Source organism: Cydia pomonella, chromosome 1 (genome assembly GCF_033807575.1).
Source record: "Cydia pomonella isolate Wapato2018A chromosome 1, ilCydPomo1, whole genome shotgun sequence".
NCBI lineage: Eukaryota > Metazoa > Arthropoda > Insecta > Lepidoptera > Tortricidae > Cydia > Cydia pomonella.
The window spans coordinates 32573299-32594563 of NC_084703.1; the positions used below are offsets into that span (position 1 = coordinate 32573299).

At 36.6% G+C, this 21265-nt stretch overlaps 1 protein-coding gene across 2 annotated transcripts in view; it reads right to left on the reverse strand.

Annotated features, from left to right (window-relative positions):
• LOC133519809 (GTPase-activating protein) overlaps nt 1-21265 on the reverse strand; it is a 74013-nt gene that overhangs the window by 40189 nt on the left and 12559 nt on the right. For both annotated transcript variants that reach the window (XM_061853930.1, XM_061853921.1), the window contains exon 2: nt 15383-15503. In XM_061853930.1, coding sequence (XP_061709914.1) covers nt 15383-15503 — 121 coding nt within the window. The remainder of the gene's footprint in view (nt 1-15382; nt 15504-21265) is intronic.

Consider the following 21265-nt stretch of genomic DNA (forward strand, 5'->3'; position numbering starts at 1 on the left):
ACGTGTAATATGCAGACATAGAAGTTTTTGTGGCAAAAACGAGTGCTTGACATCGACAAATAATAACATCGATAAGTCAGTCATACATTAATAATTAAAAGATGTAAATTCTACTTGCTGTAATTTACCGAAAAATTTCAAAAATGCAAATACTATTACAAATCCGACTATAATTTATTTACTACATTTTTATTTTATTTATTTATTTATTAGATACACACAACCATCGTTACAGGCTACCCTAATTCGACAGTATGGAATTTGACACACAAAAGAAAAGAATTACATAGGTATATAGTAAATAGAATTTTACAAACTACAGTAACACAATACATATAGCGTGGCCCTTGTGAATTCGCTCAAAGAACAAAGAAACAAATCTAACTAAATCACTACTCGATTAAGTGTCCGAATTGCGCGCGTAAAGGAGGCCTGGCGAAGGAGTTGTGTTCGAGCGCGCGGCTCGGCCAGCAGGCTCGGCCGAATCACTCATACCGATCTGGTACGTTCAAACGCACCTCTGCCATTACTCCAGGGTAGCACAACTTGCCTCGTACCAACTTAAATATATACGAAGCTAGCCCCAGTTCCCTTCTAACTTCTAGTTTATTGTATCCTACCATTCCTAACACGAACAATGTAGGATACATTAAAGAATAAAAAGTTATTACAAGTATTTAAAAATAAAAACGTAAACTGTAGAATACACTGTCAAAAAATAAGAAAATTAATTACCAATGGGTGTATCAAAGAAGATATCGAACGTGTTGTGTATTTCGCGGTACCAAGCAATCTTTTTTTATACAATGTTAAAAATATCTATAACGCTAAGGTAACATCGATAATAGACATGTCGGTGTTTGATTTTGTCAATCACTTTATATTTTACTGGCAACACGGAAGATTTGATGGAATTTAATTATGAATCACGGTTTAGATTGTTTTATCTTCGCTTTCTTAAATCAACGTACCCTATAGGACCCTATTCTACCTAGTTGGTTACTATGTTCTGTTACTCGATTTGCAACCTCTTTATTTCCGTTAAAACAAATGCTACCGTAAAAATAAAAAAATGACAATGTGGTGGATTTGTGAGCTATAATTATATACCACATAACGCTTATCTCGTCGTATCTATAATGAATGGTGGCCTAAAAGCGAATCGTATCACAGTAATTGCGTTGCACAAATGTGGGCACCCTCCAAACATGATTTTGAAGTTGCTTGAAAAACCTAAAAATCAACAAACAATTTGTTTATCGCACAATTAATAGATACAATAGTACTCAGCGCTTCGATGACCGCAAGAGGTCTGGAAGACCACGCACCGTTCGGACCCCAGCTCTAATAAAGGCAGTGAAGGCGAGAATTGCAAGAAACCCCGTCCAGAAGCAAGTTGTTGGCAATACAGATGTTTTATATTTACAATTGTTTCTGTCTTATGTTGTTTTCCTTATTTTTCCGCAACTGTATTAAAACACGTTAGATACACGTGCGGAAATGTCATTCTTTACTCGTCCCGAGTCTTGCCACGAGCCGTAGCCGAGTGTATATCTCGTTACTCGTCAAGTTAACTACTAGCATCGAAATGTAGTACGTACGAAGGCGAGAATTGCAAGAAACCCTGCCCGGAAGCAAAAGTTGTTGGCAATACAACCCAAACCCAAAGTTGTTGAAGAGAAGCTCCCTAAAAAAAGTTATCAATGAAGACCTTGCACTACACGCTCACCGCAGACATAAAGGTCATTTGCTTAATGGACGATTAAAGACTATGAGGCTAGAGAGAAGTCGCGTGCTATTGAAGCGGTACGCACAAAATGGCCACCGAAAAATACTATTTACAGATGAAAAATTTTTACCATTGAAAAAGTTGTAACCGCCAGAATGACAGAGTGTATGCAAAAAACAGTCAAGAGGCGATTGTGACTGTTCCGAGAGTGCAACGAGGCCATCATCCCTCTTATGTGATGATTTGGCTGGGTTTGTCGTACTCCGGGCTAACACAGGTTCATTTTTGTGAATAAGGTGAGAAAACTGGGGCCAAAGTTTACCAGGAAACCGTTCTCGAACCAATAGTGAAGCCCTTAAGCCACACCCTATTTCAAAACCAGCCATGGGTCTTTCAACAGGACTCGGCTCCTGCACATAAGGCAAAAACAACTCAAGCCTGGTTTCGAAGGAACAAAATTGACTTTGTTGCCCACGAAGACTGGCCGTCCTCCAGCCCGGACCTTAACCCCCTGGATTATGCCATATGGCAGGTTATTGAGGAGAAAGCCTGTGCTAAATCCCACACAAATGTCGACTCCTGTTGCGTCCTGTTGAGATTGTAGGCGGTGCATTTAAAACTAAAAGAAATTGTTATTGAAAGAATTAAATAAATATATATATATATATATATATATATATATATATATATATATATATATATTTCTGTGATCTCGGAAACGGCTCTAACAATTTCGCAGAAATTTGGTATATGGGGGTTTTTGGGGGTATACAATCTATCTAGATTAGTCTTATGTTTGGGAAAACGCGTGTTTTCGAGTTTCATGCGTTTTTCTTTCGACGCAGAATATGGTCGCTAATTTCGTAATGCCGGCCACTGTCCGTCTGGTCCAGCGGGTTAAGACGCGGACTGCTAAACGAGTGTTACGGGTTCGAATCTCGCCCGGTGACTATCTTTTGTTTTTTATTATATGTTCAAGTTTATATATAATTTTTTAATTTTTATTGTTTTAGACAAGTTTAATTTAGTAAAAAAATGTTGTTAAGATTATCACCTATAGACTATAGACCACCATATTACAATAAATAGTTATAACCGAGCAAAGCTCGGTCGCCCAGGTACTTATCTACTTAAATACATAAAGACACATACATACATCACATAAATAAATAAATAGATATATATATATATATATACATAATATACATAACCGATTCGTGACACTGATACTAATTGATCTTTGAACTGCCAGCAAATAAATCACGCACAGATTTTTTGAAAGCAAACTTGTTGGAAGCTTTTCTAATGTTAGGGAGAAGACCGTTCCAGAGACGTGCTGCCTGAATGGCGTAAGAGTTAGACATGAAGCCTGTTCTATGAGTGACAATGACGGAATTAGGCATGACAATCGTGCGTGCCGCTATTGATGACTGGCCTCGTCGTTTGAGGGCCTGTGTCAAGGCCAGAGGAGGCCATTTTGAATGATATTGTCATATGTAATTCCTGATTTTGTGTACTTCATTTGAATATATAGTTTATTCAACTTTCGTTCGTATATTTTATGTAGATAAAGATTATTGCAGTAACAGAATTTAGTAACCAACTAGGTACAGCACACGACGATGAGAAAGTAAGGAAGGCATTGGTTGGATGATAATTCACATTAAGATAGTTATTCCACGGCACACGACACTATTAGCCTGTACCTCAGGCAAGTGCGAGGCGGTCTGGCCCACTTGTTACGCTCCCCAGTCCAGTCGCTGCCTCAGCAGTCAGCAGCAGCCCAACTGCCAGAGCGCCGTGTCTGCCTCATTGTACAATCAGTAGGACTACGCGTGGGTTGTTAACGATTATTGTGAAAGCTTGAACGACCAACTTATTTATTATGCGTGAGTTTTACTTCCTGTAGGTATCCTGTTTTATCAGATAACATAAATAATATTAATAGTGGGTCGCGATTGTAATAATGCATTGATTCATTATCGGGCGAGGTATTCATAACTATTTAGGTGAGTAGGTGCGTATAGTCTTGTGTACTTTTTGTCACGTTTATTGATCCCGTTTTTTTGCTAGGAACAATAAATTGTCTCCATGGGAATGAAAATTACAGAAATAATGAGTCAAAGTAGATTATTTATACCGAGCCTTCGAAGCGCTCCATCCAAATAAAAGGTCGTGGATTGTGATGACATCAACCTTATTAATCGTACAAAAGGTATGGAAAACATTAATTACAATTAGACATTGAATTATAATATGTGTTATATATTTTATGCTGACTGTCTTCAAATAGATAGTGATGGCCAAAGTCGCCAATTCAAATTCTAGGGCAACAAAGGTGTGTTACGATACACTCGGCCACTTTGGCCTTCACTATATATTGGACGCTGACTGTACATTATTATTTTAATATAATGAATTTAAAAAGTCCCCTTTGCTATGATATGATATTTGTTCTTCATCCTTTTAAAGTACGTGAAGTCAGCTCTTCAAAAATTGAAGACGTAGGTAGAATTAGGACAAGTTGTGGAGCAGTGCATTGATGTGTGAGTACAAGTGTCGTGTGGGTGTGGGAGTGCCCGCGCATCCGGCGCCAGACCGGTATTTATAAACCGGAGGTGGAACCAGCGTGCGTAGGGATCCCCAGCCAATACATGCGCCCTCATTATTAACCACATACAGGACTTAATTGTACAAGGTTTTGCAAACAACTTCTATGACGTTTAATTCATATATCAAACCGCTGTAAAACATTTTTTTTTATATAAAATGGAAATCACTATAATTGTCGAAATATAAAATTGAAGTAATCTGAACCTTAAACATTTCTATTTTAAGTTCAGAGTTCTTCAATCTTATATCTCCAGTTATCAACTTCTCGCCGTGTGCCGATATGGCACATAGGTACGAGTATGTGTTCAAATGCTGATACAAACAGTTTGATACGGGGGGAGGGTCCTTAACCTTATGCAATGATATGCCATTAATTTTGTTAGTTCAATACATTAATGTTTGACCTGACTTAAAATTGTTTGATCTAGCGGACAAAGGCATGATAAGGTATGATATGGCAAATTAATTCGGCCACACCTATCGGGCGCGAGTGGCGCGACGGATGGCGGGCGGCGGGCGACAGGCTAGCGCACTTAAGACGGCCGGAGATGCCGGCGCACGCACATGCGATGATTATTACACGCGCTGCTATGTTCCGGGACCAATTTATCATCACTTAAAAACTTCCGCTTCGAGCAGCACAACTGAGTTGATTTTTTAATAACGTTACTAAGGTGGGTGAAATTTATACTTCGAATTATACTTTAAGAAATATATCTGTATTAGAAAACTAAAATATCTACGTCCGCACCCAAAAACGCATGAATAATTCGTTCGTTAATCGTAAATTAGGTACTCAAGTCTCCTTAACATGTTTGTCAAATGTGCCGTCTCGTATAAGATAGGCTTAGCAAGGCTGATTCAGATTCATTGAACTAGCACATGCCTGATGTATACCCAAATAATTTTCTTTTATTGGTCATAACAATTATATCGTTTTGTGTTTCGGACTTTCCGTTTCGATCATTCTTGTTATACGCGTAAATTCATAAGTGGTAATAATATTGAATATATAAGAAGCCTTAGTATATACAGTTGTGTCCAATATAATAGGCATTATAGCAGTACATATGAAAATGTAAATTAGGGGAACAATATAACTTTAGATCAATAATTTTGAAACAATGTCAAGATATGTAGAAGAATTACACACACAACTGTAGGTACGAGTACCTACTAATACCTACGTAGTATTTATATTATCAACTAGCTTTTGCCTGCGACTTCGTCTTCGTCTGCGTGAAATTAGTAATTTGAGTAGGTTATTTTTTTTACCTAATCTACTTTTTATTGATTTCCTATACAAACTTCCTTATTTGAGAGAATTATAACGCCTTGATAAAGTGTACAGTCAACCAATTTAAATCCTAGGCCACTATAGAACCTTGTCGCTCTAACTACTCTATACATGACATGCATCACTCTATAAGCACTGTCGTAGAAGTCATTATGACATGGTTCTATAGTGGCCTAGGAATCAAATTGGTTGACCGTACATTCAATTATTCAATTTGAGTACAATACTTACATCAGTTATCAGGCGATGCTTCAATTAACGCATTTTCGGGATGTAATTGAGATAATTTTTGCCCTGTTAAGGGATGATTTCCGGGATTAAAACTATTATATGTCCTTCTCCGGGACTCAAACTATCTCTATACCACGCTGAAATCGGTTTAGCGATGTAAGCGTGAAGAGGTAACAGACATACAAGCAAACAGACACACACACTTTCGCATTTATAATATTATGGATATGAGGACATGGTGCTAGCAAATAATGTAACAATGTACCGCCAGTAAACGGCGCAGCGATGCTGATAACGTATCGCAAGACAAAGAACCTATTAACACGACGAGACGTGACATTTCCTTCGATATGATTACTAGAGTGTCCTGCCGACTCCAATCGTGGGTCACAGAGGTCACTAATCAATTATCGCGCTTCCGTTTGTACGAACCTCTTCCTATCAATCGAACTTGTCTTATTTGTACAGACCGGATTACAAATTGTAACATGAATAAATGTGTAGTAACCGCAGTGTCCGCTGTTACCAAAGGCAAAAAGATACGGAAACATGAGGAGCTAAAGTTTCCGGTTTCTTCTAAGGTTGAAGGATAAATCGTCGGGTGACAACGAAAACTCACTAACTACCAAATTGGCTCAACGGAGATAAACGTGTTTTGATATTTTTTTTATTTTATAAATTTGTTGGTAATTAAAATAAAATGAAACGTATTTAATTCGTTAGTTAGATATAGGAAGAAGCAAATTTAGATATTATAAGACATAAAGCGAGGAAATTTTAGTTTAAAATTTTGCTGGTCATGTTTCTCGGCTACATCACTAGCTATTTTATTAACCGCCTTCAAAAAAAAGAAGGTTCTCAGTTTGCCCGTATGTTTGTATGTATGTATGTATGTTTGTCCGCGATGATCTCGCGATTGGCTGAACCAATTTTGATGCGGTTTTCAGAAAAGTGTTTGCTATATTCTAGAGAAGGTTTTAGTATATATGGATATTAAAAAAAAACAATTGAACCCGATAGGTGGCGCTGCTATAGGCATATCGTCAAATTTGATTTGCTGAGACCGATTTAGATGAAATTTTGTGTGTATATTTCAACGGGTTCCTAGATGGTTTGGAAACACCATTGGACCCGGTAGATGGCGCTGCTGTCGGTATATTTTTCTTTCTGGAAACATCTTGAACGACCTAATTTAATAGACTTCATTGATTTAGGTTGTAAATCTATGTTCATGTAATCAACTTCAACTAGGAGTGGGAGTATGGTAAGTGTGGTGAGCGTGTGGTAAGAGTCGTAAACACAGTGTGTAGGTATACACGTAAGCAAAGGTGCGGTAAAGTTGTGGTTAAGGTGTTTAAACGTGACAATCACAAATATGTACGAAGTTCTTCCCAAATCCATATCCATATGTGGAAACCTGTAATTGGCTTACTGTTTATATTTCGCAACGTACTTTCTTATTCTAGGTGTATGTTTTCCTAGGAAATAAAATAAAAATATTATCCATACATACTCTATATTATAAATGCCAAAGTTTGTCTGTCTGGCCGTTAGCTTTTCGCGCTTGACCGCAGAAGCATTTTAGTTGAAATGAAAATAGAGATATGTAATTTGAGTCCCGGGGAAGGACTTAAGATAGTTTTAATCCCAGAAATAATCTATTAAGGGAGTGAAAATTTTGGGTGTAAGATTGGTGTGGGGAATCAATAAACGATGAAGCGCTTGAGATGAAATTTGATATTGATACAGTTTGAGTTGTGGGAAAATGAAAACGATTATATGACCTATAATAGTTTTTACTCCCGAAATTATCACGAATGAGTGTAAAATGGAGATGGAAGTTTATAAATGGAATCAATAACTTCTTAAGACTTTTATCATTTAACTTTTTGTAAGTAATAAAAAATGTTTAAGCATTTTTTACCAATTAGGTAGTCATCCCTTTAGGGGTAAAATTTACAAATTCCACGCAGCTGAAGTCGCGGGCAAACACCTGGTATCTATATATTCATAATAATAACCTTAGGCAAACTAAATCTTAGTTACAATAATACGACGAAACATAATATCTAAACCTAATAACTATGTATTTGAAAATCATTTAGCAGCGAAACGTCATCATCGCGCTTATTGTCGAGGTTGGCCACTACTAACACTAGTTATAGCCCAAAACTAAATGAAGAACCGAACTATAAACAAACTCAAAACGTTAAATAAATGAAGTACCTATCGCTAAAGCAAAACTAAAATATGTAACTTAATTTCATATCTTTAAAAAAACGGCCAAGTGCGAGTCGGACTTGCGCATGAAGGGTTCCGTACCATTTAAGACGTATTAAAAAAAATCTACTTGCTAGATCTTGTTCAACATTTTACCACTTTGGACACACATTTTACCACTTTGGAAGTCTCTCGCGCAAAGTATTCAGTTTAGAAAAAAATGATATTAGGAACCTAAATATCATTTTTGAAGACCTATCCATAGATACCCCACACGTATGGGTTTGATGAATTTTTTTTTTTTTAAATTTTACGATGTATTAAAAAACAAACTACTCACTAGATCTCGTTCAAACCAATTTTCGGTGGAAGTTTGCATGGTAATGTATATCATATATTTTTTTTGATTTTTCATTCTGGTATTTTAGAAGTTACAGGGGGGGGGGGACACATTTTTTCACTTTAGAAGTGTCTCTCGCGCAAACTATTCAGTTTAGAAAAAAATTATATTAGGAACCTAAATATCATTTTTGAAGACCTATCCATAGATATCCCACACGTATGGGTTTGAAGGATTTTTTTTTTTTAATTTTATGACGTATTAAAAAAAAACTACTCACTAGATCTCGTTTAAACCAATTTTCGGTGGAAGTTTGCTTGGTAATGTATATCATATATTTTTTTTAGATTTTTTATTCTGTTACTTTAGAAGTTACAGGGGGGTTACACACATTTTTTCACTTTGGAAGTGTCTCTCGCGCAAACTATTCAGTTTAGAAAAAAATGATATTAGAAACCTAAATATCATTTTTGAAGACCTATTCATAGATACCCCACACGTATGGGTTTGACGAAAAAATATTTTATAAGTTTCAGTTCTAAGTATGGGGAACCCCCAAAATTTATCGTTTTTTTTCTATTTTTGTGTGAACATCTTAATGCGGTTCATAGAATACATCCACTTACTAAGTTTGAACAGTATAGCTCTTATAGTTTCGGAAAAAAGTGACTGAAACTCAAAAAATCTTTTTTCGTCAAACCCATACGCGTGGGGTATCTATGGATAAGTCTTCAAAAATGATATTGAGGTTTCTAATATCATTTTTTTCCTAAACTGAATAGTTTGCGCGAGAGACACTTCCAAAGTGGTAAAATGTGTCCCCCCCCCCAGTAACTTCTAAAATAACAGAATGAAAAATCTAAAAAAAATATATGATATACATTACCATGCAAACTTCCACCGAAAATTGGTTTAAACGAGATCTAGTAAGTAGTTTTTTTTAATAAATAAACATAAATGGTACGGAACCCTTCATGGGCGACTCGCACTTGGCAGCTTTTTTATTTTCATACTCAAAATAATACTGCTGTGGTATGCAGCGTAACAATATATGTACCATTAAAATTAAATGAAAAATTAAACATTTCCTCGCGATATCTTTTTCTCGAGCCAACTTTAGCCTAGAGTTTGCCTTTGCAAATATAGGTTGGTCAATAAATAAGTCAACATTTAAAATCTTATTTTCAATAACATAACCAATTAAGCAGGAAAAAAATGTTTTAATACACAAATGTACTATTAATTCCTCGATGGACCTTAGATGGCTGACAAAAAACTATTTTCGGATATGCCCGATAAGAAAAATCCATTGTAGATAAATTTGGGTCGTGATCGTGACCTCTTTTGAAAATAAGAGTTCTGGCGATTTTACTCCAAACTGCTGAAATAGCGTCGTTGGAGGGGGTGACAAGTTACCCTCCTCTTGATACCATGTAGGTTGGTTAGGGCACTGTAAGCAATGTAATGCAGGACAGAAAAAAATCTGCAATACTTTTACATACCGCTTCCCGGGTACCATTTAAGAAAGTAGTCCGTTTTATCGTAGAGAAACCAGGTTGACCTTGAAATCGCTCCATATTTTCAGGGATACGTGACGTTCTTGGTTTATTATAAGGTAATATTTTAGCGTTTAAACATACCTCTCTGCATTTCTGAACCCATTTCCAGTTGTTTGAGCAGGCAGGGCCATGGCCATGGCCATACATGGTGCGTATTTGCTTATATTTACAACATTACAAAATTTTATCCTTCGTTGGGCTATAAAAATCATGGTTTTTGCGTACACAAAGTGCTACTTGTTCTACAGGAAATGAGATTATGTCACACAATACCCAATGGCTACTCTTTCTTTTAACATACCGTGCATTTTCCCATTCCCACTCAAACCAATATAACGGCCGATTCAAATGTGGACTTATAAATAGAGCATCCTGTATAAAATCTAGAATCTAATAAAAACGTATAGTTACCAATTCAATATAAAATATGCTCTTTACTACACACGTCAATACACCATATATTTACATAAAATAATACAGAAAATATATCAACTCAAATAGATACGAGTACATTTATAAGTTTTATAACTCAAATAGTGAGTCTATTCGTATTCTAGTATTTTTTGATAATCAGTGATGTGTGTGATGAATAATAAGTCAGTAAGTTTACCGTTGTAGTTATGTTAGGGTTTTAGAAGTAGAAGTGATAGTGTTAGTGGCGGGTCGGGTCGGGGGTGGAGTGAGACGTCACGCGCGGGATCACGGAGGACGGAAACACATCCGGGACGTGGGTCGCCGCCGCCCCTCGCTCGCCGCGCTGCGCCCGCGCCCGCCGGCCGCGCGTCACCGTGCAACCGCGCACTGCACAACCGACCACTCCAGATATTCTCTAACCAACTATGATCAATCTAAAGGGTCGCCAATATAACCAATGTATCGTACCTATCAATAAACTTGGAACTGCTAGTCAGTCTAAAGGGGCACACAATCTATGTACATGTATAATCTTCATTTACTACTTAAACGTTGGTAGATACAGATTTTATAATATCAACATTGTCAAATATGTGAGCTTAATTTTTTTTGATGTAACCAATTAAACGCCGCTTTCAGCAATAGTCAGTACCCCTAGTGTAAATAAATTCGATTTCGAAACGTGACGTACGCGTTTGCGTTTAGTCTCATTTTGTATTGGATTTAGAAAGAGCGCGCCAAGCGGGACGTTTTGGAAACTCAAAATCCTATACAAAATGAGACTTAACGCAAACGCGTTCGTCACGTTATGATGTCGATCAAATTTACACTAGGGGTACTGAAAGCATTCGGTAAAGGGTGAAAAAATCGTAATGTTACTTGATAGTTATTCATTATTTCTGGCAAGTAGTGTGTGGTATGATCCCAATACTTGCCTCCTCTAGTCGTCAGTCTGGCCAATGGCCAACGACTCTGGCCCGAGGGAAAACCTTGGCCAAGGAGACCGATATCCCAACATTTCCTTTTGGGACGGACCTGATCAGATAAAGTTACGGGCCTCTGATTGGATACTTCATTAGTATAGTTCATACTCTTGTTCTACACTCCGTTTATTAGTTAATCGTCGTCCTCATATCATTGAATTAGTCTTATCTAATAGATCACGAAGCTTTAGATTTAAATATACTAAAATGTGTAATTAGATTCATATAAATTGGAGCAGGGCAGTGTGCTCAACTGCTCACGAGATTTAAGTTGAGTATAGTGCAGTACTCCAGAATGTTTTCACTATTAATAATTAAGGTAGCAGTTATTATAACTCACGAGAATAACGAGCAGAACAAAACTGAGCAAGCACAAACGAAAGCACCGAAATCAGGCTTTTTACAAGGACACTATTAGGAACTCAAGCAGCTTAAACAAGTTTTTTAATACAGTTGCTCAAAAAGTGCTATTTTACGTAACTGTTTAGCGTGCGGAAAGTTGGATTTCGCGAACTAGTGCTTTTTACTTTTCCACGTGTTCCAATTCATGACTACTTATTGATGAGTGTTAATGTTAGTTTCCTTTAAAAGTCGTAATCAACATAAAAACCTACTGGTAATGTAAAAATAATAAATATAAGCATATTTCATATATTATTACTTACCTCTTCATCATTATAACACGTTTATTTTTTTAATATTGAATATTGATTGTTTTTTCTCACAGCGAGAATGTTTTAAGTTTCCAAAGGCAACATTCGATATTGCTTTCATACAATTTAAATATACGATACACAAATAATCGTAAATAACGATACTTAGGTAATAATAGTATAATATTTTATATTTACAATTGTTTCTGTCTTTAAAAAACCGGCCAAGAGCATGTCGAGCCATGCTCAGAGTAGGGTTCCGTAGTTACTCTTCCGTCACAATAAGCTAAACTGGAGCTTAAAGTATGGTAGATTGTTAACCAAGGGATGAACTGTGGGTGTACGTCTTTTTACTATGAAGGGGAAACTGTTTTGCGATAACTCAAAAACAGCTAAACTGATCATATCCGCTATAGTTTTCATTTAATGTCTTTCTTAAGCTCTATTTCCAATTTTTTTTTCATATTTTTGTTTTCTTTCGGAGCAGTTATCTCCGAATATATTGACTTTATCAAGAAATGTTTGTTGAAGACCCCTATTAGTATTGAAAGACCTTTCCAACGATATCCCATACTGGAGGGTTGAAGCAAAAAAAAAAATGTTCACCCCCACTTTACGTGTAGGGGAGGTACCCTAAAAAAAATTAAATTTTTAGATTTTATTGTACGACTTTGTCGGCTTTATTGATTTATATATCCATGCCAAATTTCAGCTTTCTAGCACTAATGACCACGGAGCAAAGCCTCGGACAGACAGACAGACAGACGGACATGGCGAAACTATAAGGGTTCCTAGTTGACTACGGAACCCTAAAAAGTACTTGTTGTTTTTCTTATTTTCTCGCAACTGTATTAAAAAACGGACAGACAGACGGACATGACGAATCTATAAGGGTTCCGTTTTTTGCCATTTGGCTACGGAACCCTAAAAACGTCGTTCGCTACATGTGAGGAAATGTCATTCTTCACTCGTCCCGAGTCATGCCACTCGCCGTACTCGTGAAGTAATGACATACTTTCCGCACTAGCATCGAAATGTATTATTGTTCGTGTCATCCAGGAGTCAGTGAGTAGTACCCATGTAGGAAAATAATATCTAAAAATATATACAACTAAAACAAGTAATACTTACTTAGTTGTAACACATGTAATGGAAATATGTGTCATATTTCAACATGTACGAGTAACAAATAAATGGACTGGAAATAACACACACAACAGAGAGTAGCATCAATTACACTTCATTGCTGTAGTAGCGAATCATCGCATTCCCATTTTATTACGAGCAGCGACCATCAGCATAGTAAGTTAGCCAGCCTTGACCCAGTAAATACATTTGCCCTCCCTAAACCGCGGCGGTCCCCAGTCCGCGATAACGCCGGAAGCTAGCCCAGCCCAGGACACGGAAGCTGTTATTGTGTCCTTTTATATCTTCAAAATACAACCGAAAACGACGCTTTAAATAATAGAGGCGATAGGGGCTCGACAGGAATTTATGAATAACGCTCACGCGGCGCTATCGCTAAATGATGGAAATACCTCTTGATTCCATATAAAACTTATTTTCTACAATTAATACACATTTGTACAGTTATTGAATGTGTCAGGCTTACTAGGCCCGCTCACCAAAAAACGAAATAAGTGTAATCACTGTATAAGCCCGTCACAGACGGAACGATAATATATATTAATATACCGTAAGATACCGACAGATATCTTATAGTATAGCTAAACACCACACACGGCAACGCGATACCAAAATATATATCGCTGTCTGTCTAGCACCTACATTGTGAGAGAAACGAAATATACTAAAATATATTTTTCAGTCATTAAAAAGCTTACTTACTTTACCTCTCCGAGCAAAAGTGGCACTTCTCGTTGCCATAGTTATAGTTAAGGTCTTCTGGGTCACTCTTAAAATAACTAAAGCCAAACCAAACATACTTTTTTATAGCAGTTAAAGACCGTTCCATAATGTGCCATCTACGTAACGTATTAGTAGAACGTATATTATATTTCTTATATTGTAGTGTAGACTAACAGACCGGGACGGAATAACAACAACAAACCGATACATTCATTAGATATTATAAATACTGAGAACATCTCGTATATTCAGCCCGAATTGAAACCATTTTCCATAATATGCAGTAACAGTGATACTGGCTTTCACTGAATAGGGCTCTCAAAGTAAAAAATAACCAAATAGTAGGCGCATTTTTTAAATTATATATATATACAAAGTCAATAAGGCTTGTGTTGTGGGTACTTCAACTTATTATATATATATATATATTTCTTTCTTTATTATATATATATATATATATATATATATATATATATATATATATATATATATATATATAATATGCATAAATACTTAAATGCATAGAAAATACATTCTCACAATATGGACAATTATTTTCTTCTAAATTGAACCACGAGCGTAGCAAGTGCAGAATCGTGAGCATTGCGAGGGTTTCAAGACACGAGGGTTAAACAAATTTTGCCACTGAGTGAAACACCGAACATACCAACGAAAATACTTACTGTAAAACATTACAAATCAATTTCAAATGAACGCTATTTTTTTTTCATTCAAAAGTGAATTCCACCAGCCAACATGAGGCAAAAACTAAAAATTTGCATCTAACTACTTTGCCACTCTTGTGGACAAAATGCATCTATCTAATCATTTTTTGAAGATTAAAGAGAGCTTTTACGAGCTGGTGTGGTGAAAAAACCTAAATGTATTGCTCAGTTTCTCTTTCGTTGTTATGTTGCACATTTAGAAAAATGTGTAGGTTACATTTGAAGACGTTTCGGAGCAAGATGCGATCGCATTAAGACATACATATACGAGGATACGATAATGATTTTGCTTCATACAAGCAAAGCAAAACAATTTTATATTTCATATTACTGCTTCTTACACAATACGGTACGTGGCACGTCCATGTACAATTATAATAACATTCAGACGTTGCTGTTATGCTGTCAACACAAGCTATTACATTACCTACTGAAGCGACCACTACAGTTAGCTTTCAAATATAGTCCATCTTCTAGGCAGTTAGCTTCTATGCAGCATTCAATAATTAATTCCACAATATTCCATACCAAAATATCAATCTATTTAAGGAAACGAAAGAAAGATTTACATTAAATATGTAATTAATTCGCAAGAGATTCTGTAAATATATTAACTTTCGCAACTGAAAAGGCCAATATGAAAAACCGAGTACCCTCCGTAGACGAGTTGCTGGAAGTGGTCGGATTCGACATATAAAAATCGCTTGGTTAGCGTCAAAAGTAGTTGTGACAATAATATGTATACTTACTTAAGAGTCCTCTCCATAGTGGAGGTGCGGAAGATCTCCTCCTGGTCGAGCGAAAGCACGCAGTAGATGTCTCGGTGGCACGCTGCGCCATGGCTGCGCGCCGGCAAGTTCTTGGCTTCACCTGCACACAAACAAAGCGAATCTTATAATAGCACATTACTACAGAGAAGGCCGGTAAGTAAGGGTTACTGGTTGAGTACATATAGGATAGTTATGAGCCCGGTAACCCCTTTTCACGCCGAGGTATGTATAGTTCTTTTCTCAAACATAAAATGAAATAATAATTAAAAAAATGATGATGATTGTTTTATGTCCTAATGTGATAGGTTATTCAGTGCGCGGGGCATTAAAGATTTCTGTATGACTAAATAACTCTTCGTCATAAAGAAATCTTTATAGGGCCGTATCTCCTAAACCGTGCGTCGTAGCGCAAAAATAATCAAATTTTTGGTTTCCTTTAATACCCGTATTTAATAATAAAAAAAGAAAAAAGGCGTATTGGCAGAATGGAGTAACGAAAAACTAACTAAAAGGCAAATATTGCTTACATTTTTTTTAAATGGCTGAATGCCATGATGCCGTGTCACAACTATATGTGAAATGGAAATGAAAAATCAACAACTTCCTGGCTTAGGCCGGCAACTTTGTATGAAACTTCGACTAGAGCTAGTCTGATACTTGTAGTGACTTTTATAAGCACTTCGCTTTACTTATAAATACATATTCTCGTTTCCAAACGCATCTGTAAGTTGTTAAGGTTGGCTCATAATAAAATGGATCTTTTGTTGTTTTAAGTGTTTATTTTTACTTAAAAGCTTTTGATAAAGTTGATTTTCCTGGGTTATTTCAAATTATTCTGCGAAAAAAAAACAATAAACGTACTTGAACTTTTTTAGCTTTCTCTCTCTGAATACCACTTCGTGTTAAGTATCTTGCTGTGACGAATCAAACGAGACTAAACACGAAGTGGTTTAGTTACACTGTTGACCACCTTCCGGCTCCATCATCAGACCTTGAGTACCACCTCATGTCAAAGATCTTGTTGAGACGAATCAAACGAACGAACCTAAATATGAAGTGGTTTAGTTACAATGTTGATGGGTACCGGTTACACAACCTATACCTTTAATGCAATCGAGGAAACATAAACAAGTGAGTATAATTAAGGATTAAATTTATCTTAAATCTTGATTAGGTTTAATACATTTACACTGCGCTGGATCTAGTACATTTATTAGGACTTTAAAATATGTAAGTACAGTTAGTTACTCACTCAACGCCGAAATGTTACAGCACTCTTAAGAAAAGCACGTGAAATAAGAAAAATGGAAATTAATACGAAGAATTGAGCTTACTAAGTTGCGTAAACTGTCGTGCGGCCGACCTCGTAAGATATCACCATAATGGGAGAGCCAAGGTGAGGCAACCAACGACCCATACGCAGAGCCCTGCCACCGTCTCGACGTACAGTGGTGGACGAACATCAATTATTCTTTATTACAACCCTGACCAAAAGATTTTTTGGGTCGTGGTTGCAGCAACCAGTCGCCTAACTTTTGGTAAGCCGATCCGATAACACACACATATACATTCACTTTATATATATTGACCACCATCATTGCAAAATAGGGGAAGCAGTGTAGGATGCAAAAATGGAGTGTTCGGGAAATTACCTAATATGTCGGTACAATTTTGGATATCTCAATGTTACCGTATATTTTTTAAGCATAACATTGAAATATATATTTTCTTATTATAAACATTATAGAATGCATTTTTACACATTAACACACACATATTCTTACATATAAACAAGCACTCGTACACACGCAGCTTAGAAATAATAACATAATAGTTTAAAAAACACTAGAAAAACACGCTTTTATAAATGCACGTAAAAAAACCTGATCGTGTTCTAAGTCCATTATGTAACCTTTCTCACAAGTGCAAACACGACTATGATACGATGTTCCATCATGGAATGCCAGTGCCTATCTTCCGGCTTCATCATTAGACCTTGAAACCTAATCGTGGTCAAAGTTCATTACAAGACTTTTCTAACAAATCCAAACAGCTATAATACGATGTTCCATCATGAAGTTGCAGTTCATATCTTCCGGCTCCATAATCAGATCAGTTCGACAGTACCATATTATTGTATTATCATCAGAATGACATACAGCTGCCAATTTTCATGACGCTACGATCCTTGGAAAATGGTTAAATTAGTTACCTTAGATTCCATTACATAGTTACATACAGGTCGACCTAATAAAAGCGTGTTAATTATATGTTAAAATGGCATAGCTATCTGTAAGTTTCAATGTGACTCAGTACAATTTGTATCAATATATACGGGTCAGTGACAAAAACCCTTATATTTTGCAAATTAATAGCGGTATGTGCAAGAAACTAACTGTGTGTTATAGAGAATTTAATATCGAATTGAATTGAACCTTCAATGTTCTACAAGAAATCTGGGAAAAGTTTTATTTAAAAATAAACCCGAATTTGGTACTAAATTCAAATTGAGCTTATTTCACTTTTGCTTATTTTCTCACTTTTGTTTTCAATCTGTCAAAGCAAAATGATAAAAGGCAGTTATTGCTTGTTGTCTTTAATGGTCATTGTTGAATTACTATCATGTCGCTAACACAAGATGAATGTACACGTATCATAACTTTGTTACAAGAAGGCAGAAGTCAGAGATGTACAGCAAGAAGAACAGGCGTGCAGAGAGTCCTCCACCGTTTCCTAGAAACTGGCAGGAACCTTCGAAGACCAGGAACCGGCAGGCCGAGATGTACTACGGCTAGAGAAGATCGATTTATTGTTATAAGCATGCTCCGAAATCAGCAGTTGACGTCAAAAACCAACTTCGGGAGACCCGAAGAGATGACATCAGCGAGTGGACTGTTAGGCGGCGGCTTCGTGAAGCTAATTTGACCCCACATAGACCGGCAAATGGCCCAAAACTTGATAGAGGGCAACGAACAGCTAGAAAACTTTACGTACGCGAACACAGGCGATGGGGTGACGAAGAACGAGCAAGAATTATGTTTTCTGACGAATCCAGATTTATGCTCTATGCACATGACGGACGGCGAAAAGTTTACAGACGGCCAGGTGAACATTTTATTCCAGCATGTTTTGATGTTTTTATTTTGTGTGTGAGGTACCACTGTTGTTTTTTTTTTACCTATAGTTAATTGACATGTAATTTAAATAAACAAGTGAATATCATTTCTAACTTTTGATGTTGTTTTATTAACTATGAGTTTATCTATAGACGACTGGTTTGGCCTAGTGGGTAGTGACCTTGCCTACGAAGCTGATGGTCCCGGGTTCAAATCCTGGTAAGAGCATTTATTCGTGTGATGAGCATGGATATTTGTTCCTGAGTCATGGGTGTTTTCTATGTATTTAAGTATTTATAAATATTTATATATTATATATATCGTTGTCTAAGTACCCTCAACACAAGCCTTATTGAGCTTACTGTGGGACTTAGTCAATTTGTTGTCCTATAATAGTACATTACGATACAAGTGCGAAAAATAGGAAATTCGAAACGAGTGGCGATAAATTAAAACACGACCGAAGGGAGTGTTTTAAATCGACACGAGTTGCGAATTACCTATTCGCACATGTATCGTACAACGTTTTACAGTACATATGGCCCTTTAAATGTTCGACACAGTAACATAATATGCTACTTCTATAAAGTAGCCCCATATGTACTGTAATAATATTTATTATCTATAATATACAATTTAATTCATGCTCCTAGTTTTATTATTTTAGGACACATTTTAGATTTTTCGTACTGACCCGTATTATTTGCCCGCGAGTGTAATATAACGAAACTGGATCCTGTAACACAGGGTTTCCTAGTTCAGGACAAAAGGTCGTGATTTACAGTATGTTTACATAAATACATACAATTAAGTTTTAATTTTTTATTTCTTTTTTAGGGTTCCGTAGTCAACTAGGAACCCTTATAGTTTCGCCATGTCCGTCTGTCTGTCTGTCTGTCTGTCTGTCTGTCCGAGGCTTTGCTCCGTGGTCGTTAGTGCTAGAAAGCTGAAATTTGGCATGGATATATAAATCAATAAAGCCGACAAAGTCGTACTATAAAATCTAAAAATTTAATTTTTTTTAGGGTACCTCCCCTACACGTAAAGTGGAGGTGAAATTTTTTTTTCGCTTCAACCCTAGAGTGTGGGGTATCGTTGGAAAGGTCTTTCAAAACTAATAGGGGTTTTCAAGAAACATTTTTTGATAAAGTGAATATATTCGGAGATAATCGCTCCGAAAGAAAAAACAAATGTGTCCCCCCCCCTCTAACTTTTGAACCATAGGTCCAAAAAATATGAAAAAAATCGTGGAAGTAGAGCTTAAGAAAGACATTAAATGAAAACTATAGCGGACATGATCAGTTTAGCTGTTTTTGAGTTATCGCAAAAAGTTTTCCCTTGATAGTAAAAAGACTTTAATTAGGTACTGATTATGCAGCCTATTTGTTTAACTCGGGTGAAAGGTACCGTTTCATCCCTTGGTTAACAATTTACTATACTTTAAGCTCCAGTTTAGCTTATTGTGACGGAAGAGTAACTACGGAACCCTACACTGAGCGTGGCCCGACATGCTCTTGGCCGGTTTTTTTTTTAATACTTATAATCAGCGCAGGTATGGCTTGTCACATACAACCTTCGCTAATTATACGGTTGAAACCAAAACCAAAGCACTTGTATATGGACCTGATGAGGAACGGATACCGGTTTCAATTTGGATTCGATTAAATACTCTGAAGGCCCCGTAGGTGCAGGTTCTTCTCTCACTTTAACTGAGCGTAAGCGTGAATGAGATGGCTGTGCCTGCCCGAGATCGCGGATAATAAGTCTTAACAAAAAAAGGTTATCGATGGGTGCGATGAAAAACTAAAATGCGCATTTTTATAAGCCATGATCATATTTTTAGCTTTTGTGCAAAAATTGTTATGTTTGTGAAGAAATCAGGTTTCGAATCGATGAAGTTAAAAGAGAAAGGCATCTAGATTTTTAATAAAATTTTTGGCAACCGTATTGTGATACCGTATCTGTGCAAACACAAGGAATATCTTCGGTTGTCGTAAACAAATCATATTATCATAACTAATTAACTGTACGAATTATTCCAGTACCTATTGTACTAAGCCTCTAATATAAGCTTCTGCACTTACAAGTGCAAGTAAAAGTATATTTTTAATTATGTAAACGATATTTTAAAACGATTTCCATTAACGGCATTGTCTTACTATAATAAATGTTGAATAACCCTTTAGAAACGTCGTAAACCTCTTAACGAGTTTAAAATTACGAATAGAAACGCAGAGTAGGGCGAACTAAAAGCAGCATTATTTTGTATAATTAGTAAAGGTTGTTGTATTACGGCTGACAAGATTACTGCCGCGATTGTTAGGGTGGACAACAAAGGAGATGCCTTCCTACGGCCGTGCACTCTCACAAATTCGTCATAATTGGTCTGCGAGAGAAACTTGTATATAATTGCAAAAACAATAATCATCATCATCATCATGTCAGTAACACACGGCATAACTGGATCGTGGGAGAGAAACGGGAACGTCTAAATAGTAGCACTAGTTCCAGTGTAAATGTAACATGTAATGTACTGCTATTTAGCCACAATGGCAATCATTAATGCGTTTCTCCATCGCGCGTAAAACGGTTGTGGCGAAACCGAGAGTAGGTAGGTAGGTAGGTTAGGTAGGTAACCTTACCTGGTATTAAGAATTTTGTATAATTGTTGACTTAGGTTCTACCACCTAAGCGATAACCAGTACGGGTATGATGGGCTTTCTTGTGTACGTGACAGCGTGATACT